This window comes from Syngnathoides biaculeatus, chromosome 10, assembly GCF_019802595.1.
Source record: "Syngnathoides biaculeatus isolate LvHL_M chromosome 10, ASM1980259v1, whole genome shotgun sequence".
Taxonomy (NCBI): domain Eukaryota; kingdom Metazoa; phylum Chordata; class Actinopteri; order Syngnathiformes; family Syngnathidae; genus Syngnathoides; species Syngnathoides biaculeatus.
In genome coordinates this window covers 21,007,365-21,035,157 of record NC_084649.1, presented here as the reverse complement: position 1 = coordinate 21,035,157, position 27,793 = coordinate 21,007,365, and the positions used below count along the sequence as shown (strand labels likewise).

At 45.1% G+C, this 27,793-nt stretch overlaps 5 protein-coding genes across 10 annotated transcripts; 3 read left to right on the top strand and 2 right to left on the bottom strand.

The window, feature by feature from the left end:
- Nucleotides 1–134: 134 nt before the first annotated feature.
- On the top strand, nucleotides 135–5,878 carry LOC133507126 (homeobox expressed in ES cells 1-like). Of its 3 annotated transcripts, none has more exons than XM_061831850.1 (4): nucleotides 135–309; nucleotides 5,332–5,465; nucleotides 5,550–5,651; nucleotides 5,738–5,878. In XM_061831850.1, the coding sequence occupies exons 1-4, from the start codon at nucleotides 291–293 to the stop codon at nucleotides 5,855–5,857; spliced, it is 375 nt and encodes a 124-aa protein (XP_061687834.1). In that variant the 5' UTR covers nucleotides 135–290; the 3' UTR covers nucleotides 5,858–5,878. The 3 variants fall into 3 exon arrangements, 2 of the variants coding, with proteins under 2 accessions (XP_061687834.1, XP_061687833.1); XM_061831849.1 differs by having other exon boundaries at nucleotides 5,726–5,878; XR_009796750.1 differs by lacking the exons at nucleotides 5,332–5,465; nucleotides 5,550–5,651; nucleotides 5,738–5,878 and adding an exon at nucleotides 1,204–3,093.
- On the top strand, nucleotides 303–3,093 carry LOC133507125 (B9 domain-containing protein 2-like). The gene has a single exon (XM_061831848.1). It carries the CDS (start codon nucleotides 489–491, stop codon nucleotides 1,014–1,016), a length of 528 nt encoding a protein of 175 aa, XP_061687832.1. The 5' UTR covers nucleotides 303–488; the 3' UTR covers nucleotides 1,017–3,093.
- A 710-nt stretch (nucleotides 5,879–6,588) lies between the features above and the next one.
- ergic3 (ERGIC and golgi 3) lies at nucleotides 6,589–22,369 on the top strand. Of its 3 annotated transcripts, none has more exons than XM_061831842.1 (14): nucleotides 6,589–6,787; nucleotides 8,203–8,273; nucleotides 8,756–8,843; nucleotides 8,985–9,104; nucleotides 9,702–9,798; nucleotides 10,206–10,371; nucleotides 11,320–11,377; nucleotides 13,999–14,013; nucleotides 15,610–15,641; nucleotides 16,385–16,481; nucleotides 18,748–18,812; nucleotides 18,895–19,031; nucleotides 19,153–19,208; nucleotides 19,282–22,369. In XM_061831842.1, exons 1-14 carry the CDS (start codon nucleotides 6,700–6,702, stop codon nucleotides 19,359–19,361), a joined length of 1,170 nt encoding a protein of 389 aa, XP_061687826.1. In that variant the 5' UTR covers nucleotides 6,589–6,699; the 3' UTR covers nucleotides 19,362–22,369. The 3 variants fall into 3 exon arrangements, with proteins under 3 accessions (XP_061687826.1, XP_061687827.1, XP_061687828.1); XM_061831844.1 differs by lacking the exon at nucleotides 6,589–6,787 and adding an exon at nucleotides 6,840–7,188; XM_061831843.1 differs by lacking the exon at nucleotides 13,999–14,013 and having other exon boundaries at nucleotides 6,591–6,787.
- romo1 (reactive oxygen species modulator 1) lies at nucleotides 16,516–18,341 on the bottom strand. The gene is made up of 3 exons (XM_061831851.1): nucleotides 18,196–18,341; nucleotides 17,793–17,929; nucleotides 16,516–16,752 (listed from the first exon to the last, which is right to left on the bottom strand). The coding sequence occupies exons 2-3, from the start codon at nucleotides 17,927–17,929 to the stop codon at nucleotides 16,644–16,646; spliced, it is 246 nt and encodes an 81-aa protein (XP_061687835.1). The 5' UTR covers nucleotides 18,196–18,341; the 3' UTR covers nucleotides 16,516–16,643.
- Nucleotides 22,370–22,515: 146 nt separating the features above from the next.
- Nucleotides 22,516–27,768, bottom strand: LOC133507124 (transcriptional regulator Myc-like). Of its 2 annotated transcripts, none has more exons than XM_061831845.1 (3): nucleotides 27,523–27,768; nucleotides 25,411–25,927; nucleotides 22,516–24,387 (listed from the first exon to the last, which is right to left on the bottom strand). In XM_061831845.1, the coding sequence occupies exons 2-3, from the start codon at nucleotides 25,919–25,921 to the stop codon at nucleotides 23,897–23,899; spliced, it is 1,002 nt and encodes a 333-aa protein (XP_061687829.1). In that variant the 5' UTR covers nucleotides 25,922–25,927; nucleotides 27,523–27,768; the 3' UTR covers nucleotides 22,516–23,896. The 2 variants fall into 2 exon arrangements, with proteins under 2 accessions (XP_061687829.1, XP_061687830.1); XM_061831846.1 differs by lacking the exon at nucleotides 27,523–27,768 and adding an exon at nucleotides 26,885–27,123.
- Between the last annotated feature and the right edge of the window lie 25 nt (nucleotides 27,769–27,793).

Sequence of the window (27,793 nt, the reverse complement as noted above, 5' to 3'; positions counted from 1 at the left end):
GGTGCCAAACTTTGAGGAAAAACCCGACCATAATCCAAACTGTGAGGCATGTCCTCCACACGTTTTGGGAGTACCAAGATGGCGGCCGACTGGCTTGGCTCAGTGGTCGTGGCTCGTGAGTTGTTCAGTCCCATCTGCGCAGGCGCTGCAGTGGCCTGGATTTGCTTTCAAGCCGTAGAAGAAGAAGAGAAGGAAGAGGATTCATTTCGTCCGTGTTGTTGTTTTCGGAAAGCTAATACTGCGCTGTAATTTGTCAGAGTCCACTGCAACTTTCTCCGAATTATATCGGAATGATCGGTGGCCATTATGGTAATTTGTTTCTACGCATTTTATTATTTAAAATCTGACAGTTTATTCTATGTTTGGGGGTAGCGACAAGAAGGATCTATCATGGCCTGACAGTGACAAATAAGAGAGAAACAATTCTGAATGTTGATGCTAAAGCTAGCGGCGACATCCGAAAGGTTCGGCTTTTGTTTTGGGGGGAAATGGCGGAGCTTCATGTCATAGGGCAGCTGGTCGGGGCCGCCGGTTTCCCCCACGGCCGCCTCTTTTGCAAATGGGGGCTCCACACGGGAGGAGCGTGGCGTGTGCTCTCGGGCTCCAAGCAGGGCCAGACTCAGGTGGACGACCCCCAAACGGGAGGTACGGCGTACTGGAGCCACCCCATCGACGTGCATTACGCGGTTCAGGGTCTCCACGGCTGGCCCAAGATGCACTTCCAGGTGTGGCACCAGGACTCGTTCGGACGCTGCCAGTTGCTCGGTTACGGCTACTGCCACGTCCCGTCCACCCCCGGGCACCATCGAATCAGCTGCGCCACCTGGAGGCCGCGCGGCTCGTGGCAGGAGGAGCTGTCGCAAATGTTCGTCGGCGGGGGGCCGCAGCTCCGCAGCCCGGACGTCATCTACAGCGGGGCGGATCGGTACAGGCTGCACACCGAAGCCGTGGGCACCGTGGAGCTGGAGCTCGGCGTCATTATGAGACATTTTGACAAATACGGAGTGGACGCTTGACTCGGAACAACAAAACAACCTTGCACTCTAGTCTTAGCAATTGTGCATTTCTAACTTTTTGTGCTTAAACTCTATAATGTTACATTTATTTTTTTAAAAGTTAGCTCCAGCTCCTTCTCTACCATTCTACATTTTGTATTATACAGTCAAATCATGACGTAAAGGTTATTTTTCTCTCTCAATTTAGCACTCAGTCTACGTTCCCACCCTCACCTCCGGGTACGAGCTGTGGGTCGCGATCGAAAGAACAAGATCCCGGATACAAGCGCCCGAAAGGAGTTTAGACCTTAGACCTTCTCACCCTTCGAGATAGGCTGAGAAGCCCGGTCATCCGAGAGGGGCTCAGTGTCAGCAACCACGCAAACCAATGTTTGGACTTGAAAACTTAACTGACCTTCAAACCCTGACCCAGCTCGGTTGAAAACTTGAAACCTCAACCTTGGCTAAAATCCCTCACCCTGGCTTGAAACCATAATTTAAAACCCAAAGTCTTAGCGCAAGAAACATGAACACTGGCTAGAAACTCTTAACTTGAGAAATCTTTGCTAGTGACCCCGACCCTGGCTCGAAGGTGTATTTTGAAACCTATTCTGGAAACCCGAGGGGATTCTGGGAATCCCTGCAAAAACTACTGTCCCCGTGACCCGAAATTAACCACGGGGGTGTGGGGGGGGGGGTGCAAAAAAAAAAAAAAACGAAAAGCCAGGAAAATTAATTCAGAATCAGAAACTTGATCATCCACTTTAGTTATTGAAAAATAATCGATAACACTACCTGTGACACTAGTTATCAAAGTTGGATTATTTGTCATTATGAGATGAATTTATATACGCTGTACTGCAGTTTATACAGAACACGCTAACTTTACCATAAAAAGTGTTCTTGTTCCAGAATGCAGTCACCCCCGTGGGCCGTCCCTTCCCCTGCGCTCGCCCGTCCCGTCGCCGGCGTTTGGGATAAAACAAGTGTGCTTGTTGATTTCCAAACGGCTGCAGGCCTTCGTTCGGAGCTAATCTTCCCCTGAAAAAGAAGCCCCCCCCCCCCCCCCCCCCCCCGCTGCTTCCCGCTGCATTCACATGCTACGTGGCTTCATCTGCATGACAACGTCGCGCGGATTAGCCTAATAGCATTGGATCGTTAGCTTTGGCCGTAATTAACGCTGAACTCAGTTTCCGCTTTTAATTGCGCTGGAGAGTTACTCCAGTTATGCCGTGTCTCTTGTTCTTTCTGCTTTTGTTCTACTTCCTGTTTTATGTTTACTTTCCTCAGGCGTTGTGGAAATCTGGATGGTTGGAGTTGGTACTGAGCAACTTTTTTATGATCAAAGGACTTTGACTTGGATCTGTGACTGGTGGTGTGCAAGTTTGTGCTGTCCGATAAATAGGACCACTGAGACGTAGACCGGTAGTTTAGCTGATATCGCTATCGCTAGTACTCAAAAGCTAAATTGTTTCTATTTACGCTGCTACTGAGCGATTTTACTTTGGTGAACAAAAGACTTGTGCTTTTTTTGACAATAAAAAGCACTGTGGAAAAAAAAAATGGTGCTTTATTGGCCGAGTCAGCAATAATGCTCAAACCAGGCATAATGTTACAGTGGATTGCAATAATAGTACTGTAATTTCAGGCCTATAAACCGCAACTTTTTTCATGCGCTTTCAACCCTGCATCTTATGCGGTGATGCGGCTAATTTTTGCATTTTTTTCTATAAGCTGCAAAGGGGCACTCGAGCGGAAAAGGTAAGAGTGAGGGCGGTGGAATATATGTGCCAAGGAAGTTAATTTTACCGGTATGTTTTTTTTTTTTTTTTTTTTTTTACCGGCCCTGTTAGCACCGCACTAGCCTTAGCGCCACACTAGCATGATGCTGCTGTGTAACTGCTGCGTCTCAGTAATTTAGATATGTTTTGTTATTATTTTTTTTTTAACAGGCCTTGTTAGCGCTGTGCTACTGTGTAGCTGCTGTGGCAGGTTTTTTTTTTTTTGTTTGTTTTTTTACCGGTATGTTTTTTTGGTTTTTAACAGCCCTGTTCGTTGTTTGTTAAGTTAAGCCAAGGTAATAAAACTTTAAAAACTCTTTCTGTGTACCGTCTTTCTTTGTAAATATCTCGTGTTTCAATGTGGGCACTTGCGGCTTTTACATACGTGCGGTTGATGTACGTACCAAATGGTATTTCCTTTACAAATGTACTGGGTGAGGCTGGGTGCAAATTTGCAACAGGTTTAATATAATCGAAAATTTTAAGTCCAGAGTATCATTTTCTTAAAGTATCAGATTTTTCTCTCTCCAAAATTTTATTTGGTCCACAGACGGATAATCAGGTGCGCTCTGTAGGCTGGAAATTTGGGTAAATGTGTCTTTTAGGAATAAAACCGCTTTGGCCTTCAGCAATACTGGTCGTGATATTTTTAATATTTGATACAAAAAGTTTGACAGCCATCGCATTAGTTCATACTCTAACTCTGCATCCACCTGTTGCTACCCACCCAACAAAATATTAGCTTTGTATTCTGCATAAATACACTTGTGAGGAAATCTCTTTGAGTAAATACTTTTTGTGACATTTTTGTTTGGCGGTGTGGCTCGAGATTTCTCATTATTGAAATGAAATTTCTGCGCTAGCTCACAAGAAGTTGAGAAAACACCGCACCACACCAAATGTGGCGCGTTAAAAACGAATTCTCCAACGTAAGCGCTGTACTTTTCATGTGGTGTGAAATGGAAACAGAACGGATTAGAAGGCAACCCACCCCACCCCCCCCCCCACACACTTAATCGCGACACTGTTTTTTTTAACTAAGCCCACTAAGAATGGAAATGTGTTGTCTTTCAAATCCACGCACACGTTACGGATTATCCGGAACCTCAGGGAATCTCATTCAAATGGAAACAAACACGTCTTGCTTCTCATTGGCAGCCCGCCGGTGTCATTAAATCCTTCCGCTTCCATTTAAACGTGAGACACGTCGTCGCTTCTTCCTCACACCTTCCTCACCCTCCTCAGCTTCTTTTTTTCCAGAGCGTCGTGTAATTTTTCCCTTTTTTTTTTTTTTTTTTTTGGTGATGATCAACAACGACGTCAGAATAGCGTCGGTGTTATCGCGTCGACGGCGATATTAATCATCGGCTCCGTCGCCGCGGCCTCGGCTGCGGTTCCTCGCGACGGGCGACTCGTTTTCCATGGAGCGTATTTTGGGTTCGGCGGGCAAACGGGGCGGAAGCGGTGTCAAACTCCACCGACCTTGGGACCAGACGGCAGGTGAGCGAAACCTCTTTCACGCAGATGGAAACCCAAAACTGGTTTCTCGCCTCAGCGACATAACGTCCCGGACAAAATACTTTTATGACAGCAACTGGGGTCGGAGGTCAGGGCGAGCAAGGCCTTCTGGAAATGCTGAAATAGTTCCGTGAAAATGCGTGAATGTATTCCCGTGAGTAGATTATTTTCATATGTTCTTCTCAGCTTTTTGAGTCCAATCAGATTTCAGCCTCTACGAGTCTCTATGTCAATTAAATCTGCCTTGGGTCTTCAGAATCGGTTTCGTCGTCACGGCAGAATTTTCTGTCCTCCAATTGGTTGGTCCGACCAATCAACTGACCAACTTCCATCTGCACGCAATATAATCACATTTTAATCGTTTGCTTTTTTTTTGTTTTTTGTTTTTTTAATATATGAAAGGAGATTTGTGAAAGCAAGGCCCGAGACAACCTCGAGTAGTTTTATGCCTGGGGTTTTCAAACTGAGGGTTGCGAGACAAGAAGGCTCCCAAATAAAAGAATGCCGGGTCACCAATTGTCAGAATAATACTTATAAATTTACACCTCGAGCCATCCATCCATCCATTCATCCATTATCTACGGCTTTTCTGGGTCGGGTCACAAGGGAAGTAGCTTCAGCGGGGATACCCAGACTTCCCTTTCCCCAGCCACTTCTTCCAGCTCTTCCAGAGGGGATCCGGAGGCGTTCCCGAGCCATCCGAGAGACGTAGTCTCTCCGCCGTGTCCTGGGTCGTCCTCGGGGTCTCTTTCCAGTGGGACGTGCCCGGAACACCCCACCAGGGAGGCATCCGAATCAGATGCCCCAGCCACCTCATCTGGCTCCTCTCAATGCGGAGGAGCAGCGCCTCGACACTGAGCCCCTCCCGGACACCCTGCGGAGGAAACTCATTTCGGCCGCTTGTATCCGGGATCTTGTTCTTTCGATCACGTTTACACCTTGCTTTTTTACTATTAGTTTATGATATTATTTTGTTTATAGTTATTTTTTGAAATGCAGAAGCTTGTGGTTTTACTGTTTTATTTTATTTCATACAGAGGTGGAGTCGGGTGAGGATAACAAAGCTAGCCATCAACATCCCGACTGCGATTCCTCCCGGGTGAATTTCCAGAGTCCGCCGTCCATCTGGTACATCGGACGCAGATCTCGGACTGCCTTCACCAACACCCAAGTAATTCATAAATCCCTTTGTCATCTGGAAATATTGATCACCGATTACTGGACATTATTTTAATCATCTCTGCGTGTGTGACAGGTGAATGTTCTAGAAGCAGTTTTTCGGATCAACTGTTACCCAGGCATCCAATTAAGGGAAGATCTGGCCAGGAGACTGGATCTGAATGAGGACCGCATACAGGTCTGGACCGCACACACGAACACAGAATTGAAAATGTATGTATTTTTTAAATGTTTGAAATTTTATACTCGTAGATATGGTTTCAGAACCGACGGGCCAAGCAAAGACGAGCCGTCCGAGAGAGCCGACTGAGAATGGTTCAGTCGGCCGTGGCTGATCTTGGGACGAAGGTCGCGGGTCACCTGCAGCCCGAGGTTGAGGAATGACATTTTTCCATCCGTCCATCAATCCACCTCCCCGATTAGCAATCATGCATAATTGTAATATTTCATCACTGTTGTGTGATGAGCTTGATTAAAATGTTTACACTTTATCATTGCGAGTACTTGGACTGTATTTTACTCAATATTCTACATCAGGGGTGTCAAACCCGTTTTTGTCGCAGGCCCCATTTTACTTCCGGTTCCCCTCAGAGGGCCGTTCGGACTGTGAAACCATAAAAATCTTTAACCGCCTCATCATATTTACATATGAAATTTATGAACTCGTTTTGGAATCAGAAATCGAGAGTAATGGGTTTTTCAACCATTGTTGTTTGGTAACACAAAAGTGCTTGTAATATCTCAACGTTATCATTTATGATATGACAATTTGAAATTTTGGTACAGATTTGAACAAAAAAAATCATGAAAGTTGATACGTATGATTTGCCTTCGCGGGCCACATACGATCATGCGGCAGGCCGGATCTGCCCCCCGGGCCTTGGGTTTGACACCTGTGTTCTACATGTTTCCCTTATTTTTTTATTCCAATTTTTTGTACTTTAAGTTTTTTTTTTTTTTTTTACTGTTAATAAGTACGGAATGTATTTTTTTATTTATTTTTTAATTTCCATTCCTTGAAATTCCGGCACACGTTGGACAGCAGCGTAATAATTCGGGGGCGGGGAGACGGTGAACGCGTCTGTCGTTGATTGGTCCACGCATCGAGACCCTGCCCCCTAACCCGGAAGAGAACACCCCAGAACCCGAAGTGTGTTCGGAGCCCTGCAGCGGCGGCGTTTGTCTCCTGCGCGGCTCTCGGCGGCGAGCGACGCCCGCCACCCAACATGGACACGTTCAACAAGCTCAAACAGTTTGACGCCTACCCCAAAACTCTGGAGGATTTCCGGGTGAAGACGTGGGGCGGCGCGACCGGTGAGCGGGTTGGGTTTGTCGGCGAGAGAAGCTGTCACTCGGCGCTGCTAGCAAGCTCGGCTAACAACAAGGCTAGCCGGTTATTCTGTTTAACCTAGCATGTACAGCAAATCGTACTTGTTTAGAGTTTACGTGGCAAAATTCAAATGATATGTAACATGTTACAGGCCTGTGATTACAGGCTTTGAAAGGCTCTGACAAAATAGTGTGAAAGCGGCGGTTGTTTATATTTAAAACGCCCTTGTCGTGTTCTCGGCTTTATTTCATGTTATTCTTTAATTCGAAAGGTACTGTGTAAAAGGTGTACCGCCAATTAAACCCTTTTTAAAGGTCGTCCTGTGTAAAGAGTACTGAAATGCCAGCATGAAAGGGGCGAGTACTTCAAGCCTGCAAATTCCTGGGTAATTTTTTTTTTTTTTTATGTGATAGGTACTGAAATGCCATTGCCAAAAATTGTACTGTATGGAAGTAGATTAGTGGCAGCATGATTTGAATTTGAAATGTAAAAGTGAAATGGGATTTGAATTAGAAATGCCACAGAAAACAGGATTTGAATTGTAAAGTCATTAAGTATTTCAGTGTAACTTTTCAACGTTAACACGTTAACGTTGGCGACAATTTGCTGTCTGAAATTCACCGTCTGCGTCACCAGGCAGGGTTACTTCAGGTCAGAACCGAACACCCAGCCAATCCAGTTACGCTTTCTTGGTATGTGACGTCACGTGACGAAGAAAGGATAACTGCGATTGGCTGGGTGTTCTGCCTGGTGGCACAGATAGTAAATTTTAGACAGCGAATTGTAGCAACCATTGAAAATGGCATCACTTTACATTTCAAATTCAAATGCTGGTGGCACAAATTGACTTCCATACTACCGCCTATAAATGTCAGTGGATGTCACGGCTTTTTTTGTGCAAAGGTAACAACGCGTCCGTGTGAAAGGGGTTGCTGCTGAAAAAGCCGGCATTTTCCTGCGGTGTTCTGTGTGAAAGGTTTCAGAATTTGAATGTGGCAATTGCCTGTTGTAATTGCTTTTTCTGTGTGAAAGGGACTAAACGTGTGGAAAAAGTGTGAGCGGGGTTAGTTAAAATGAGCGTTTTCATGCTTTGTCAGTATTCTGGATGGAAAACTACTGACAGAATGAGTTGACCTGCACATGTCTGTTTAAAATAAAGATTTGCGAAATTTCACACTAATGTAAAAAAATAATGTACAGTTTCTTTCAACTGAAAGTGCACTTTGTTTACATTTGTTGGAAAAAAAAATGCTATTTATTTCAATTTCACTCTTCACTGTGCTACCCTACTACACTGTACATTTTTACTTTTTATTATGTAAGACGTTGAATATTTATTCAACTCAAATTGAAATTCCTTTCATTGATTTGCTGATATTTCATTTTTTTTTCTCCTCAGTGACAGTCATCAGCGGCATCATCATGTTAATCCTCTTCATTTCTGAGCTGCAGTACTATCTCACAAAAGAGGTGAGTGCGCATATTCATGCATCATATTTAATAAGCAAATGGGAGATATTGTCTTAATAGGGGTACTGAAAGAAAAGTGCTGCTCAAACTTGAATATGTTCAGAATTCCTTTGCTGAACCGGTTCCACTTGATCCTAATTACTCACTTGGCATAAGTGAAAGTGGATCAATTGCACCTTGCGCACAAATTATAATTATTGTGAGTGCGGCTTTTTGTCTGTCTCTATGTGCCCTGCGATTGGCTGGCAACCAGTTAAGGTTGTGCCCCGCCTCCTACCTGTTGACAGCTGGGATAGGCTCCAGCACTCCCCGCAACCCTTGTGAGGGTAAGCGGCAAAGAAAATTGATGGATGGATGATCATTTTCAAGTTTTTCGACTTATCTTTTTCTGAATTGCACACGCACTTTTTCCGGTAACATTTTGACATTTGGAACTTTCATACAAGAAAAAATGGGAGTTTGTCTATGCTTTCCCGCCGCAGGTGCACCCCGAACTATACGTCGACACGTCCCGAGGAGACAAGCTGAAGATCAACGTGGACGTGGTCTTCCCTCACATGCCCTGCGCCTGTGAGTAACGGGCGCCTAAGGTGCACTGTGATCTTCGCGGGTGAAAATATCGTGATCATCTTTTGTCTGTGTGGGCGCCGACGTCCCTAACTTTTGTTTTTTTTGTTGTTGTTGTTGTGAACTCTCCCCGCTCGCTGTCAGATCTCAGCATCGACGCCATGGACGTGGCCGGCGAGCAGCAGCTGGACGTGGAGCACAACCTCTTCAAGCGCCGGCTGGACAAAGACATGCAAGCTGTCACGGAAGAGGCGGAGAAACACGGTAAGATGTGCGCCGACGGCAAATCGATGACGGGGTTCGAATCTCTACTTTCTGCCATTAAATCCATTACAGCACTGTTTAATATATTGATGACGAAAAAAGTGTAAAGTGCTTTTTAATAAGAAAAATGGCACATTACAATATTGTACTTCACAAAGTATACAGTAAAATAATTATTACTGGTACATACTCTAAAAAGTATGACTAATATAATACAAAATGCCAATTTATTGCTTAAAAAAGGAAGAGTGTCATGTGTTTCAAGTAAAGTCAAGTTGTTGGGTTTTACAGTAAAGCGCCACCCACTCCATGTTTTGAATAATGTTATTTTCATGTACTTTTCCTCTTCAATTAAGTGGAAAAGGGGAATTAAAATCACTTTTTGGAGGGGATTTTTTTTTCACGGCTTCTGAGTATTGTTACATTGTCTGTCTACATGAGTTGGTGCACCGTTTGTGTTCAAATATCTGGTCTGCATTTTGTCCTGTATTGGTAATATTCTAACAGACTTTTGTCAGAACAAGCTATAATGGGTTAATTAGACATCATTTTTCATATGAACCAGTTACATTGCTAACGGTGACGATTTCTCCGCAGAACTCGGGAAAGCTGAGGACGGACAAGCGTTTGACCCCAGCACGCTCGACCCAAATCGGTGCGAGAGCTGCTACGGTGCTGAGACTGATGAACTCAAGTAAGGAGGATTTTAGGGGACATCCGCATTTAGGGACCCATCCATCCATTTTGCAAGCTGCTTATCCACACGAGTGTCGCGGGAGTGCTGGAGCCTATCCCAGCTGTCAACGGGCAACTGGGGGGGGGGATACACCCTGAACTGGTTGCTAGCGCACATGAAGACAGACAACAGTCGAACTCGCAATCACACCTAGGGGCAATTTAGCGTGTCCAATTAATGTTGCGTGTTTTAGGGATGTGGGAGGAAACCCACGCAGGCACAGGGAGAACATGCAAACTCCACACAGACAGGGCCGGGATTTGAACCGCAGTCCTATGAACTGTGAGCCCAACTGTCTAAAGCTGCCCTCTTGGGATCCCTCTTTATTTGTTCATTTATTTTCAAAATGGTTGTTTTGCACACAGATGCTGCAATACCTGCGACGACGTGCGCGAGGCGTACCGGCGCCGAGGCTGGGCCTTCAAGAGCGCCGACACCATCGAGCAGTGCAAGCGGGAAGGCTTCACGCAGAAGATGCAGGAGCAGAAGAATGAAGGGTGCCAAGTGTACGGGGTTCTGGAGGTCAACAAGGTACCTGCAACTCATGTGTGACACACATACGGTGCACAAGATCCAGTCCAATGATAAAGCCTAAAAAGTGTTCAGTTGCAGTCACGTATGCGTATGTCTGGCAAAATCTGCACAGTCGAACACGGAAAATCACGGGCGTAAAATTTGTTACGAGTAGAAATACATAGATATTGAAAGAAGTCGCTTATTTTGTGTAGTCTTGACTATTGTTCCCTCTATGCTGCGCCACTTTGGAATTGCGCACTTGTTGCACACTCTCACCGCACATGAAAAACGATCCATTTTTTTAAACACAGAAGCACACGGTCTCTATCAGCTCAGCCTACTTCTACTTCCTAGTTTAACTGACACCGCCCCCTTCCGCTCTTAAAGAGGTACACTCATAAATACAAACGGAGCACACACCCGCAACTTTATATCTGTGGGCATGACGGACCACACCCGTACATTTTCCAAATGTGAGCGATCGCAGGTGTGTTTGTGTATTGGCAATATTGCGTACCTGGCTACATACTTACTGAGTGACTTGTCAACCTACCTGCTAGGCGTGGGCAATAATATATTAAAAACAAAATTATAGTCCTGATTTTTTTTTTTTCGTTTGTTTTTTTAATTGAAATAATAAATAAACATTCAATGATTTCAAACCTTCGTGTTTATTTAACTACCAGATTTCAACTTTAACTTACAAGAACAACTACATAATAAATTAGTAACAAGTAAAACAATATTATATTCAAAGAATAGCTCAAATCTTCGGTGCAGTGCATGAATGAAGGTACACGTTACAAAAAAAAAAAAAAAAAAAGAGTAGAAGAAGAAAGTCATCCTATAATTGTAGAAATACAAATCATTTTTTACGGATTAGTGAACAAGAATATGTTTTATATCCAATATTAACTACATTGTCACACTTGCGTGCTTATCTTGACTATCTTTGACTTTCAGGTGGCAGGAAACTTCCACTTTGCGCCGGGAAAAAGTTTCCAGCAGTCGCACGTCCACGGTAAGCGCCGCAATCCGTCTTGGCTGCGCACCAAGTCCACGGTGGCCTCTCCGAGGTTTCTGAACACCCGGTGAGGCCGGCTTTAATTCTCTTGTTTGATCAGTTAGTTGCATCACCTTGCCTGTCACAATATGTTGCTGGCATAGATTGATAAATATTCATACGGATATCTTGCCACATAATGTCAGAGACTAAAGAAATCCACGCCTCAGCTTGGGTCTGTTCAGAAACTTTTGGCTTTTATGCGTCCTCCCCTCTAACCACGACCATGACTTCCTTCATCTAACCCTCTCCATGCATCATTGTCACCCTCGTGACTGTTTGTCGAGAGGCGGGGCATACCCTGCACTGGTCGCCAGCCAATCACAGAGCCCGTTTAGTCAAATAAGCACTGTTATGCATGTTCACACCTACGGACAATTTACAGTCTCCAGTTACGCGATCGTGCAAACTTGGTGATTTGGGAGGAGATCAGCATAAGCACGGGGTTAACGGCTAAGTCCAAAATAGAATCCGCCAAGATTTGGATCCATAACTTCAGCACCGTGTGGCATCTGCGCTAAACATTATTCCATTGTGTCACCCATTGGTCCATATTTCAATCGGCATGAAACTCAAAAGCACCGTAAGATATGGGGCTGAGATGTACAGCGAATGGCAAAAATATTTGTATATATACACACACCGTAATTTCCGGCCTACAGAGCGCACCTGAATATAAGGCTCACCCAGTACATTAGGAAAGCAAATACCATTTGGTACATGCATAAGCCGCAGCTTTGTAAAAGCCGCAAGTGCCCACATTGAAACACGAGATATTCACAACGAAAGATGGTAGAGAGAGTTTTCAAAGTTTTAATACCTTAGCTTAGCTTGACATAGCAACAGCACGGTAGCATGAACAGGGCTGGTTTAAAAAAAAAAAAAAATCTGTAAAAATCACCGAGACATGGCAGTAGCTCAGCAGCAACACGCCAGCGCAGCACTAACTAATAGAGCCGGTTAAAAAAAAAAAAAAAAAAAAACTTGCTGGTAAAAGTCACTTCCTCAGCACATATATTCCGCCAGTCTCACTCTTACCCTTTCCGCTTGAGTGCTCCCTTGCGGCCGTTAAGACAAAATTCACAAATTAGCCGCATCACCGCATAATCCACAGGGTTGAAAGCGTGTGAAAAAAGTCGTGGTTTATAGGCCGGGAATTACGGTAATTACCTTTTGATATTTTAAACCGTAACAAGGCAAACTGATTCTCAAAACGCTTGAATACAGTTTTTTAAACTTCGAACAAAGCCATTGAAAATCAATTAAATGGAAATAAGATTTCCACTAACAACCCGGGCAAAACTGAGCTCCTCCCAGACATATGAAAATATTCGTCTCGCAGTCGAGATACATCATTTCATCAATCCTTCCGTGACCTCATTTCATCAATACAGTCGTACTTCTACTTATGAAATTAATCAATTCCAGAAGTCTTTTCGTAACTTCCATCTTTCGTAAGTAGAAACGTATTTTACATGAAATGGCCTGTGCTCCTGACCCAACTCGCCGATGTCCTCCTCAACTTCAGATTCAACATCCACTTGGATCCTCTCAAAACCCCGTGGAGCAGCGGCACGAGGCCCCATGTCCACATGCCTGTTTCATATTTCGCGACAATTTCTCGTTTTGTTTTGATGGACAAAACAACTCCCGTCTTCCTCTCACTGGCCATCAATTTCTCGGGGCCCATGGTGGGGAAAAAATGAATAAATCGCGAAGAAATTGTGCAGTACGAGTGTGAACGAGCATGTGACAAAATGGATTCGGTGACTAAGATATAGGATGTGCGTCATGACTAAAGATTGATGTCCCTGCTAGCTAATGTGATGCCAGGAAGATGCCCCGGTGGTGGCCAATGGGATAGCGGCTCTATCGGGCCGCTTTAAGACCAAGATACAGTACAGGGATGTTTACATTCGGTGGAATCCAGTGCCATTTTTTTCCCTTCCTTAATCCCGAATTTCTTTCATAACTTGAGACAAAAGTTTTCCGGGGAGGCTTTTTGTAACCTGAATTTTTTTGTTAGTAGAGACTTTCATAAGTAGAGGTACCGCTGTACTTCCTTGCTCTCTACTTTCTTATTAGCCAGGCATTCGGTACCATCTTTTGGCATTGCAAGGCATTACTGGAAGAACACCGAAAGAAAGAAAAGCTCAAAGTACTGAAAATGCAAGCCTGTGCCGATTGCTTTTCTTTGTACGTGAACGTCGCTCAGTTGGCACCGTTCTGATCCTTATTCTTGAAGTAACTTTAAACGGTGTTTTTTTTCCTCTTTTATTTTCCTTCGCTGAACACGCCGTTTGCGACATCTCAGTGCTCTGCAGCAGAGACGGGCGACGAGAAGCACTGAATTGACATCGGAATTCGTGTTCCCCTTTTCAAATCTTTCCTGTCTTGGGCTGCGCGGTCATAATCGCGAGCAGAAGAATATGGAAATTTCTTGCTTTTTTTTTTTTTTTTTTTTTAAACACAATCTGGCACGGTTGCATGCGTTTAGTCCGGCGCAACCCCAGCGAGCACATGACTTACTGTGTTGTCTCCCCCAAAAATCATTTGGTGTTTCTTCTCTCTTTCCGCAGTGCACTCTGTGGAAAGTAAGTCCATCTTTTCTTCGCAGACTTCTTTGTGTAATTCCGTCACGAGGTGGCCGTCTGTTTTCAAGCGCTCCTACTAACACTGTCTGATTCTCCCCCTTGGAACTGTGAAACTCATTTTAACGACTTTTTCCAGCTACACAACATAGACAAAAGTATTGCGTGGTCGCTCGAGAACTAGAAAATAAAACTGTCGAAATTTTGTGTGAATGCTGAAGAGCGTGTGCTGAGCTCAAATAGTAGAAAATTTAAGAGTTGGGGGGGGCGGTGCTTTTTTGCACTAATATAATAATTGTTGAAATGCTAACATGGCCCCGTAGCTCAGTGGTTGGAGCACTGGTTTGGTAAACCAGGGGTTGTGGGTTCGTATCCCGCTGGGGCCCTCCACTCCCTGAGAAGGGTTGCGTCAGGAAGGGCATATATGTGCGTTCATCTGAGATGACACGCTGTGGCGACCCCGAAAGGGACAAGCCGAAAAAAACTTACTGAAATGCTAACATGTAACGAGATAGCGTGTCACAATGAATTGAGGAATTTTGCCGAATGAGCATAACCGCTTCAATTGGTTGAAAAATGTTTAAGGGTGAGGGGAAAAGTGGAAAATGCTTCACGGTGTGTCCCTGAATGAGATGAACATTTTGTCGTCGCAATGGTTTGAATGGCCGGCACGGTGGGGCAGCTGGAAAGCATTGGCCTCGCAGTTCTGAGGACCTGGGTTCGATCCCGTGTGGAGTTTGCATGTTCTCGCCGTGCCTGCGTGGGTTGTCTCCGGGCACTCCGGTTTCCTCCCATATCCCAAAAACATGCAAGATTAATTGGACACTCTAAATTGCCCCGAGGTGAGATTGTGAGTGCGGCTGTTTGTCTCCATGTGTCCTGCGATTGGCTGGCGACCAGTTCAGGGTGTACGCCGCCTCCTGCCCGTTGACAGCTGGGACAGGCTGCGGCACTATCCGCGACCCCTTTGAGGATAAGCGGCTAAGAAAATGGATGGGTGGATTGGATTAATGGAAAATGTGGGAATTTGTGTCATGGAGCAAAATACTTTGAATAAGCGCAACAAAGTGAAATTGAAATGTGTCAAATCTTTTCCGAAATGTGTAAGTTTTTAGGATAAAAATCGGCAGTATAAAATACTTAAAAATAAATAACTACAGTGAAGAATAACCTGCCATATGTGCTCTTCAGCCTTCACACAATTTACTAGAGTTGTGAGTGATTTATCCAATGCAGTACTTAATGAGTTTGGGAGATTCCTTTAAATTGTTTGAACTTCATTTATGGTAAAATCTTGAAGTATAGAAAAAGATTTTTTGGAATGATCACATGGCCAAATACTTTTGTCTATCGTATACTGTATGATGTACTGCCTGCCTGACGTACGACGTATCCTTATCATCACGACCTATTCCTCCCCCCCTACCAGCAAAGCTTGCATCGCCACCGCATGCGCCGTGCTGCTACTTTTATAAGCGCCTCACCGTTCAAAGTCCCATTGACCTGAAATTACTCACACAGGTCGAAATCTACAAAATGTCTGAGATATCTTCCATTTTCTAATGTCCGACTAATTTTTTATTTTTATTCTTTTTCCAGTTCACGACCTGCAGAGTTTCGGCATGGACAATGTAAGCATTTTGTTTTAGCTCCCGGTGAAATGTAACATTTGAGCGCTCGGTGTAAAAACCCACTGACCACTGAGCAAGGCAGTTGTGTTGTTTGTAACTGTAATAAGCATTTTTATTCTTCTCGTTGAGGTCATGACAGTACGGCAGGCCACACCGCTTATAAAACATTAATTCATGCTAAATACTTCCAAGCCCAGGGTTCCCCAAAAAAATTTTCCAGCCTGCTACACACCTTAGAAATATTTTATTATTTTTTTTAATATAATCAAAAATGTGACCTGTCCCACCACTATGTTTTAAAGAATGAAGGTTTTGGATAACCCACTTAGTAATTGAATAATGCAGACTTTAACCAGTAAATTGTTCTTTTGCAAACATTCACTAATCTACAGGTGTCAAAGCACTACTTTTGTCCAGTTCACTATATGCAATCACCACATTGTCAAACTGTGCAGTGCGGATGTTGAACTGAACATTTTTTAAATCCAGTACAGTCATTTAAGAGCAGTTGTAATCGGTAAAAAGTCACGTTTAACTCATACGTGCCATACATTTTAATCACTAAGTAGTTTAGTCCATATTTAAATGCAGTTCTACTGGTCAAAGTGCATTACATTAGTATTTTCTAATACACTTTTTGGGAGTACAACCCACTTTTTTAATGTTGCTTATGATGCGGAAGCACCTAGTGACGCATTTGTATTAATTCCCTCATCACTAAATATCGATTACCTGTGATTTAGATCAACATGACCCATTCGATCAAGCACCTGTCGTTTGGGGAGGATTACCCCGGCATCGTGAACCCTCTGGATGGCACGCACGTGACGGCCCCACAAGGTCAGTGAGACGACAAAACGCCACAAAAACCACTTTGTGGAATTAATTTTCTTTTTAATGGAAGCGGTGACACGGGCCGAGAGGTCAGAAAGACGCGGCTGCAATTGCATCAGTCCCATAATTGTGGTCGGTTCGCACGGACGGGCTCGTTAGGGGTCGTCCTCAGCAACGGATGCCCATCCCGATGGCCATGAACGTGCCGAACGTGCCCCCGCTCTGCATCATGGTCTTGCCCACTCCGCCCATCAGCTCCCGACCTCGCATGCCAATTCTGCGGATGAGTGGAAAAAAACGTCAGTCAAATGCGAGATGGCTAAAAGAACTTAGAGAGGTTTCAGGTTCAGACTCCTTATTTTTCTATTAATCAATTCATCAGATTTAAAAAAAAAAAAAAAAAATTCCATCCTTTTATTCAAAAACAATTTCCAATTGACAGTGCAAAAAAAAAAAATACACAAGACAGGTTTCTGTAAAATGTCAGCAAATACACAAAACATTTGATCATTTTCCAGAATGGAAAGCAAACGTCTTATTTTACGATTTTCCGCTTTTATCAGGGTCTGCAGGGACAAGAATATTTACAGTTGAGTCTGAAATTCTGAAAACGTTGATTAGTTTGACCCGTTCATTTTTTGCCTTATTGAGATAAAAGTCTAACGGGCCAGAATCAAGGAAATTAGTTTTTTTCATTTATGGTTAAGTTATATGATAACTTGAGGTAGCCATGTTGGGTCAGGAAGGAAAGGGAAATAACTCCGTGCTAACTTTGACCAAGGAGTTATCCTTTCCTGATGCCAAATTATGGCTTCAGATTAAAACGCTTAAATATTTTGATATACTGAAAGATATAATGCGTGAAAATCATGATGCCCCAAAAAATGGGACGCTGCCCACGAATGGGTTAAGTTAGACAAGGTCTCTAAACGAGGAATTGGATTTTGAGGCACAATAGGCAAAATCCCCAAGGAAGGAACGTGAGTTTTAAGCGAAGGGAAGATGCAAAAGAAGAGGGGAACAAACCAAGACAGGTTGGGAGGGAGGAACTAAGGAGGTTTTAAAAAGGAATTAACAGGTCTGAAGTGGAAGGATAAAGACGTGTGAAGGGGAGAGAAGACGATCAGAAAGGAAATGATGCCAAATACAAAGGTGTAAAGAAATAAGGAAGGCAGAAAACATGGGAAAAGCAAATCTGGGGTTTGAGGAAGGTAGAAGAGCAGGTCAAAGTGATGTAATAATGCATGAATAAAAAAAAAAGTTTGTAGTGGAGGAAGGCAGGAAACATGGGATTTTCCGAAATTTCTACTTTAATACCTGAGACAGGAGAAAGTGCCGAACATGGCACCGGCGGCCATGCCCACCGCGAAGCCCATCATGAAGCCCATCTTGACCCGATCGAAACAGCTGGGCTGGGCCTGGCCCTGACCGTACGGAGCGACAGTCACGGGCATCTGGACGAGAAATAATTTATATATATATATATATATTAATGCAATTTTTGAAAAAGTCAGTTAACGGCCAACGCGACATAGAGAGTAGAGCATTGTTTTTTGTTTTTTTTTTTCCTTGACAAAAATTCAAGCGCGTGAATGTCTCATAATATTATAGCATTAGCGTGCTAATCAGCGGGCTAACGTCACTTGTGGCCTTGACAGGAAAACACGCCACGCTTTATTTGGTTGTTTTTTTTAAGAGCTGCAAATAAAATGCTCGTTACCGTGATTTAAATCTGTCCAAAGTGAGCTTCTTTAATCGCGCCTGTTTGAAGTTGTAAGAGGCGTATTTGAGCCCAGGAGCGTTCTAATCTCCTCTGTCAGAGCACCATAGCCGGAAGTAGGAAGGCGAAGAAGACAGGAAGCGTGCTCAGTGGCCAGAAAAGCGTCATGGGAACGGTCACAGCGACGCTCGGTGGCATTTTTTAGTAGTGCAAGCTTCCCACCCCATTTGTTCTAGTTTCCCATTATTAGGTCTCGAAGGTTTTATTTCTGATTGTCTATGTTCCTATTTTGTGTCCTTTTCTCGACTCAGATTCGTCTTCATTTAGTTCCTTTGTCACTTAATTTTGTCTCTGTCCTGAGTTTCTCCTATTTTTGGGTTGACTTTTTTTTTTTTTTTTCCCTCGGGCCCAGTTTCGTGTCCTCCACTAATTATTTTGTTCCCATCATTGAGAAATCTGTGTTGAATCCTCATATGTGTGAAAAAGATTTAATTCAGAGTGAGAGTATAAATGCTTTCATGGTGTTCTTGTGTTTTCTGTCCCCTCCCACAGCATCAATGATGTACCAGTATTTTGTCAAAATTGTCCCCACCATTTACATGAATACGGACGGCAAGGTGAGCAACAATTTTACTGGAAAATCGGACGAACTATTCCAGCCCGAATGCACACGCGTGCTTTTTTTTGTGTTTTTGGCAGGTGGTAAAAACCAACCAGTTCTCAGTCACCAAACACGAAAAAGTGGCCAATGGCTTGATAGGCGACCAGGGCCTGCCCGGAGTCTTCGTTTTATACGAGCTCTCGCCGATGATGGTTAAATTTACCGAGAAACACAGGTAGGTCACGCGATTATTAAAAAAAAAACTTTTTGGAAAACCCCCCCCCACCACCACCACCACCTGCTGTATCCTTTAGTAAAAGTGCTCCATTTGAGTTTAAGATTGTCGTCGTCCTCAGATCCTTCACCCACTTCCTGACCGGAGTGTGCGCCATCATCGGGGGCGTCTTCACAGGTCAGTCTCGCACTCCCAAGCGCCCTCCCCATTTGTGACAAATTCTCACCCGCCTCGTGTCCTCCCGCCGCAGTGGGCGGTCTCATCGACTCCCTCATCTACCACTCGGCCCGTGTCATTCAGAAGAAGATAGAGCTGGGCAAGGCCTCCTAACGACGGCGCTCCGCCCCCCCGCTGGCGTCCGTGTGCCCCCCCCCCTCCCCTCCGAGAGCACGACACACGGAAGGAGGGACGGACGGACGGACGGACGGGAGGCAGAAGACCGATCATCTTTACGTCGTGGACTTCAACAACCCGCCAGGTCCTCCGTCTCCCTTTTTGTTGCTTTCCCGTGAGCGCGACGCTTCCCCCTGCTGACTCAACACCGCCGGCGCGGTCTAAACGAGCACGGGAAGGCCGCTCCGTATCCCTGGGAATAGGTTGTCACGGCAACAGCGACAAGGCCCGTGGCTGTGCTCCTTCTTATACGGATGTGACCTTTTGCTCCGGTGCCCTTCTTCGTGGTCTCCTGTTTGTCGGGTGTCTTTGGACCTTTTATATGTGTACTTTGTGTCTGTCCTTCTTCTTGGTCCCTCGTTTGTGTACTCTTTTTTTTTTTTTTGTTTTTTTTTTTTTTAGCTGACTGGTTTGTGTCCCTTGTTGTTGTCTTTTTTTCTTGATGCCTGCCTCCACCCCCGCCCCACTTTTGTCCAGGTCTTCTATTTTTGTCTTTCGCAACCACCTCCATTTTTTTTTTTTTTATTAGTGGCCTTGTCTGCATCCCTAAACTTTTCCCGTCCATTTTTTTTTATTTGCATGCTACTTCTGCATCATTTTGTGTTTTTCTGTCCTGCGTCCCCCCCCCCCATCACTTTAATAACGAGGTCACATCAATAACCGACTTTGTCACCCCGACACGACACGCGCGTGTTGAGATCACAAAGTTCGAAATCGTACGTGTGAATATTGTTTTGATGGCCGCAAAAGTATCAGATCAACAAGCATTGAAAAAAAATAATGTTTAGTGTGAGTTTTGCGTGAAGGACAAGGCAAGTAAATGCATCACGGTTGTTTTTATTGATCCGGGCAAAGGGCTTCTTCTCTTCTTTTCGGGTTTCTTTTTCAGGCTTGTCTCTGATTTTTGTTATTTTGGAGTCGTCACCTTCATTCGAATCAGTCAGACAGTTGTTCCTACGAGGCGTATTTCTCCTGCCATATTTCTATGATGGCCCAGTCCGGCAGCGAAGACCTCCGAGAACTTCTCGAGTGTGAATAATGCAGTCAGTGGGTGATCTTTTCCCCCATTCAAATCGGGTAGCTCATATTTACTGTATGAGTGTGTGAGGCTATAAATGTATTTATATTTTGATTGTCCTCAAAACTTTTTTTTTTTTTTTTAATTTTTAATGACACAATAAATGTGAATGACACCAGCCTTGCTTCATGCTGCACATTGACTTTGATGCATCGCTGTTATCCGTACACGTATTTTTGCCCGATTTGGGTTGCAGGTGAGCTCGAGTGACGCCTTGACTGGTTGTCTCATGTGGTCTCATCCATCAAATGTGGGTCTCGAACACAAACATTTAACTGACCCTGCGGTACACTAATATATCATTAATGTATATTGTAATTGGGCGGTACGGCGGATCAGCTGGAAAGCGCTGGCCTCTCAGTTCTGAGGTCCAAGTTTCGATCCCAGACCCGCCTGTGTGGACTTTGCATGTTCTCCCCATGCCTGCGTGGGTTTTTATCCGGGCACTCCGGTTTCCTCCCACATCCCAAAAACACGCAACATTAATTGGACACTAAATTGCCCCTAGGTGTGATTGTGAGTGCGGCTGTTTGTCTGTCTCTATGTGCCCTGCGATTGGCTGGCGACCAGTCCAGGGCGTGCCCCACCTAATGCTCGTTGACAGCTGGGACTGGCTCCAGCGCTCCCTCGTGAGGATAAGCGGCTAAGAAAATGGATGGAAGGTATTGTAATTTAGAAAATGGAAGGATTTCAAGTTAAACGCATTTTTCGTTTCGCACAGTAGTTTTGCAGTGGCGATTGTCGGCCACGAGGTGGCAGTGTTGTCCTTTCCGCTCCCTGTGGGCAAAACACGCAGGCCGAGTCACTTCCCGTTGCTGTGACGTCAGCACATTCCTGCGGGATCCTTTCGTCCAGGAAATAATGATTAAAGCGTGCCAGCGTGTTCTCGGCCCGACTGCGGTCTTCCCTCGTGATATCAGTCGGCCAATCAAATTGCTCAACGGCGGCGTGCCAAACGTTGACTCAAATTTGACAATTAAGCAAGAAACAATCCGGTTTGGCCAAAAGTAGAACTACGGGAGGATGCAATGGAAGGGAGGAAAGCTGGCCGGTGGTGGAAGGATGACAATGATTGAAGGGAAGGAAGTAGATATTTGTGTGATGAGAGGAAACCAGTGAAAGATGGAGGGCGGAGAAGGAAGGGAGGAAGGGAAGGCCGGGGAAACTAAAGTAGGAAGGGATAGCGAGATGTGTGGAAGGGAAGAATTTTAGGAACGTTAAACGATAGTATGACTGGAAAGAATAAGTTGAAAAGCAAAGGGGAGGGAGGAGAAAAGGACAGGTTGGGGGGAGGGCTGGAAGGAACCAAGGAAGCCCAAAAAAGAAAGAAGCTAGGAAGGAAGGAAACGAGGACGTGAGGAAGCGCTTTTAATTCACAATTGTTAATATATGCGCATAACTAAGGACAAAAACACTTTTGTTTCAATGCATTAAAAGTTTAATTCTGTTCTTTTAGCGGTCAAAAGGAGAAAAAGTGTCTATATTAAATATGAAGAGTTTGTTTTCAAAACGGGACTAAGCATTTTTTTTTTTTCAGATTTACGAAACTCACGCCAAAATTATCCATTCGGAGCTGGATAATTTTGGCGCGAGTTTCGTAAATCTGGAAAAAAATGCCCATGTCCCGTTTTGAAAACAAGCTCTTCATATCTTTTAAAATATTGTCAGACATGTCGTAAAGACAACTACACGTGATCGAAGATTTGACAAGGACAATGGGGGAAAAATGTTCAGCAAAAAACTGAATTTTAGGTGTAAAGTGTTCAGAAACTCGGGAATCGCTTTAACGGTGCGACTACTTCAAAATGCGACGCCGTCCTGTGATATTTGACACCTCGCCGTTGCCTTTGGGAACATTAGCTCGGGATAATTCATACAGGAAAAAAAATAAATAAATAACCACAGTGAAGCGGTCTTAGTCGGATCCACGACGGCTACCTTTGAATTTCATAGCGCCGCACAGAACCTGATATAATTTTATTTTTTTTCCCAAAAAACGGGGCACTGCTGCACGTGAAAAGTGTTTTTTTTGTAGCAGTGGCCGCAACTTGGTCAGCCAGCCACCAGGGGGCACCACCCTCCATGGCCAACTTCAAAATTAAAGCTAAAGGAAAAATGGCATTGATGTCCGTTGGTAAGATACTGCTACCGCCTCGACTCCAACATTTCAGCCGAGCTACCCGCAATAACAAAAAAATCCCAGCAGCGAGGGAAATCACAACCTTTGAGTTCTTTGCGGTTTGTGACTGGTAAGACAAGGAACCAGAGACCAGAAATCTCACAATAAAAACCTACCCTCTGGATTACTACCCACCTCTCTCAGGATGAGGAACTGTTCTGTCTCCAGGGACTAGAAACATTCTTTCTTGGAACTAGAGAGCCCACAAAAACCATCCCTCTGGTCAAGCACCAACCCCTCCCAAGACAAGGAACCATTGTGTCTCCAGAGACCAGAAACCTCACAATGAAAACCTGCCCTCTGGATTACTACCCACCTTTCTCGGCATGAGAAACTGTTCTGTCTCCGGAGACAAGAAACCTCACAATGAAAACCTGCCCTCTGGATTATGACTCACCTTTCTCGTGATGAGAAACCGTTCTGTCTCCAGAGACCAGAAACCTCACAATGAAAGTCTGCCCTCTGGATTACTACCCACCTTTCTCGGGACGAGAAGCTGTTCTGTCTCCAGGGACTAGAAACATTCTTTCGCAGGACTTATGAGCCCACAAAAACCATCCCTCTGCTCGAGTACCAACCTCTCCCGGGACAGAAAACCCTTCTGTCTTTCCGCTCAAGGAAGTCTTTCCGTTATCTACCCTATTCAGGGATGAGAATCCCCTCTCAAACTGAGAAATTCCCACAGAGACGTTTTCCTCTCAACTAGTACCCCCCCCCTCTCTCAGGAGGAGGAAGCCTTCTCTCTTTTATGCGAGAAACCTCTCTCTCATAAGATGAGAAATGGTCTCTCTCTCAGAAATTGAAGCCTCACGGTAAGAACCTTCTCACTGGAGTTGTACCCTGCTCTCTTCGGGACGAGTACCCGCCTCCCTAGGGAAGAGGAACCCTGTCACTGAAGACTAAAGGAATATTTTTAACGCAAAGGGAACCTTCCGTCTGGACTAGCACGCTTCTCTCTGGGGAATGAGAAACTTCTCTCTCTGGAAGGAGAAACTTACAATATTCAGACTTGGGGAAGTATTGCCAACAAAAATGAACTAACGCAGCAATCACTTGGTATGTTTGAATCGTGCTAGGTTGGGTAGCGTCTGTGTTTTCAGTCAAGTCCTGAATGACAAGAACGTCGACGCCACTTGTCAGCCCAACCCAAACCCAACGTCCGTCGTCATTGGCGAACGCCAAACTCTGTTTGTACAAACGTCTCTCCTTCAAGTTTCACCAGCGTCCTGAGGTCCGAAGCCGCTGAAGCCGCATTTTGAGCTCGTCCTGCTTGGCTCGCAGTCTTTCGCGCTCGCTCTGCAGCCGGTAGGCGTCCTCCTCCAAGCCGCGAATGCAGTCGCTGGCCGTCTTCAGGATGACGGCCTTGGAGGCCTTGTTGTTGCGGGACAACTCGGGCACGCTGTCGCGGAGGCGCGCAAAGTAGTTCTTCATCTCGTTGCGCCGTTGCCGTTCCATCACGTTGTGAGTCCAACGCCGCTCCTGCTCGTCCTCCGTTTCTGCCGAATTCCGCGAGGGGCGGCTGTGCTGCCGGTAATGCCGGCGGGTTTGCTTCTTGGACGAGGAAGGCGGCGGGGAGGCCGGAGGAGGCGCGGCGTAGTTGTGCTGAAGTTGGATGTCTAAGCGGAGGCGGCGCTGGAGAGCAAGACGCTCCACCTCCTCATGTCTGGAGGGGCAGCGCCCCACCGTCACCACGTCGATCTCCTCATCTGCCAGACGACAAAAGGCGAGACTTTAAAATCCCACAAATGGAAAGCGCCCCAAAAAAAAAAATGTTGAATGTGACAAGTTCATCGCGATTGGAAACAGAATTCAAAGTGTCGTGGCTGCTTGGATCAATGAAAATGTTTTAAAATGGCCCCAATTGTCTCGAAAAAAAAAAATGTTTAGCATTCAAAAGTATATATATATACATATTTCTTTTTCAGTCTCAATATTATATATTCAGTCACTTTGTATTTTTATTGATTTACAAAATTTCTAAATATAATATGCATATAAAATATATTCAAAAAATTACAAATCCTAAAATTGTATTTAAAATATTTTTTTAACCCAAGAAAATACAAATTAATTATGGGTCCTTAAAAAAAAAAAAAAACATTTTCAAAACATTATACATTTTAAAAAGTTAAATGTTAATGGGGCAGCACAGTGGATCAGCTGGTAAAGCGTTGGCCTCACAGTGCTGAGATCCCGGGTTCAATCCCAGCCCCCCCCCCGTATGGAGGTTTCATGTTCTCCCCGTACCTGCGTGGGTTTTCTCCGGTTTCCTCGCAGATCTCAAAAACATGCAACATTAATTGGACACACTAAATTGCCCAAAGGTGTGATTGCGAGTGCGAATGTTGTCTATCTGCGTGTGCCCTGCAATTGACCGGCGACCATTTCAGGGTGTACCCCGCCTCCTGCCCATTGGCAGCTGGGATAGGCTCCAGCACTCCCCGCGACCCTTGTGAGGATAAGCGGCTAATGAGATGGATGGATAGGTTTTCTTTTGTTCTCTTCCTTTTGAAACAAAAGTTATTTAAACACCTCGCTGCAGAACAAACAAGCTTCACCACATGAATAAATCAACACTGCCACGGGGACTCCGGTCAGCGTCATTAGCAGTCAACAGAGTGGCCACGCGTGCCCACGCCTATTTGGAGCTGTCAGTCCCCAGCTTTGACCCCACCCACACTTTCAAAAAAAAAAAAAAAAAAAAACCTGAACGGGTCCGTCGATCTCACCGGAGTCGCTGGACGAGTACGTGGACATCTCTCCTCCGGTGGAGCAGTAGTCGGAAGTGGCCTCCGCGCTCTCCCGGCTCTCCATCAGGTCGTGGCAGTCCAGCGTGGAGCCGGCGAGCCCCTCGAAGATGCCGGTGTCCATGTCCGACAGCAGCGGGCTGGAGCCCAGCACCGACGACGCCGGCTTCTCCTCGGGGGTCTTTTCCGACGTCAGGCGGCGCCACAGGCCCTCCTCGCCGCTCTCCTCCTCCGAGGGCCGGCGGCGGCGCCCGCCCCCGCCGTCCCCGCCTCCGCCGTCGTCGTCCGAGTGGAGGAAGGCGCAGTTCCAGTTGAGCTGCATGTCGTGGTCCTCCAGGAGGATGTCGGACACGAAGCTGAGCTGGTCGCCCTTTGAGAGCTCCCCCTTGAGGGGCGGCGAATGAAAGTCCATCATACTTTGGTAGAAGTCGTCGTCGTCGAAGCAGGAAAAGACTTGGGGCAGACACTCCATGCCTCTTTCCAAAATATACATCGTCTCCTGCAAGGAACGTGACAAACAGCTTTAAGGACTTTGTGCCCCCCCCACACACACACACACTACCATTTCATTCCAAGCCCTTGTGACATGAAATGATAGGTAGAAAGTGTACAAAAATGTGAAGCTGTGGGCAAAAAACATTGGTTTAAGGTGCATAGAAAATGACAGTAGGCTTGAACTGGGCGTGGTACTGAACAGATTGACGCCATTTTTTTTTAAAAAGAACGGTTCATTATTTGGATTATTTTTCATTATTTTGCTGCCTTTTCTAAATTGAGTAACACCATACAGCATCTCAAGTTTGCAGTTGCAAGTTAAAAAAAAAAAAAAAGTAAATATATCAGCACAAGCCAAATTGGAATCTCGTGTGGCCACAAACTAAATGACACCCCACCCTGGGTCCGGGGCTCAGTCATTTCACACTTAGGTGAGCGAACGCCACAAAGCCCCAGCAGGACATTTGCAGCCGTTCACGTGCAACACACCGCGCTTGTCTGCAGGGCGTGGAGGAGCATGCCACGATCGGACGGCGCTCGGATGTGGGGCCCGCTTGCAGCGCGCAACAAAGCCGCACTGTGCTGCGCGCACGCGGGTCCCACAGTTCAAAGGACGCCCTTGTGCAGCGTGGCAACATGAGGCACGTGTGGGAGGGTTTTTTACCCCCTTTCTCACTCTTTTTTTAAAGACACCCACGCCGATATATCCTCAAATGTTTGACATTTACATCGGTGATAATCGATCACTACTGAGTTTCGCGGTTCGTGTACAAGGAAGCGGTTTGTATAAAAAGTGCGAATTTCCTAATGAGGGTTTTGCGCGGAGTTGAACGCCCTCGCAGACCGTGGGAACCGGTGGGCAACCAACCGGTGTGCCTTCTTTTGCTTTTAAGTTGCATTTTAAACAAAACACACACGCCGATATACTCTCGAGTACGCTAGAAAAAAAAAAGTTCCTCACAATTGGCAAGGAGTGACACGATAAGTGTACACGGAAGCGGTTTTGTTAAAAATCGAAGATTTCGCTATTGGGGTTGTGTGGACGGAGCAGCGTGGAAAACCGCGTTTGTCTGGATTTAAAAAACAAAATTTAGAATTAAAAAAAGGCGATTTTAAAAAGACACCGATGCCGATGTGTTCTCCAAGACATTTCAAACATACAAGGCACGTAATTATGAAAGCGTGGTGTGTTTTTGGGGCAATTTAGCAGATTGTTTAAAATGAGGGCGTTTCCTAATGAGGGTTTTGCGCATCTCCCCAAATGGTTCAAATGCCATGTGGGTAACAAACGACAGTGAAAAGAAAACTAAACCACGCCGATTTTCTCGCTAACACATTAATGGCGTAAAATGGGCGAAGGAAGATTTTTTTTTTTTTTGTAAATCATATTTGAAACTTGTTCAAATGCGAACGTTTTTAAATGAGGGTTGCCCACTGAACATTTAACACTTAATGTATGACGCAACGATGAATAATTCTCTGGGAGTGATGTGATTTTTTTTTTTTTTAAGTTAGCGGTTTTTTCAAAATATGACCGGTTCGGAGAACATTTCTGTCTTGTCACGAAAATTTAAAATAAATAAGAAAACGCGTTCTTACCCAAAAGGTGAGGGTTCAAGAAAATGCCACGATTGGGTCCTCGTAAAAGTCCACAAAGAGTGACCGAAGGCGACCACAACTCGGTGGGGAGAACTTGATCGGAGGGAGGCGCCATGACCGGAAGTCCACACATAGACATACCGCGTCGTTGACGTCGTCGTGTAGGCGTGGTCCAGAGAGCCGCAGCACTTCCGTTCACTCGACTTGCCGGTGTGTCCCTCTGCCAAGTGAGGAAAAAACGCTTCAAAAATGTTCAAAATTGTTACTCAGC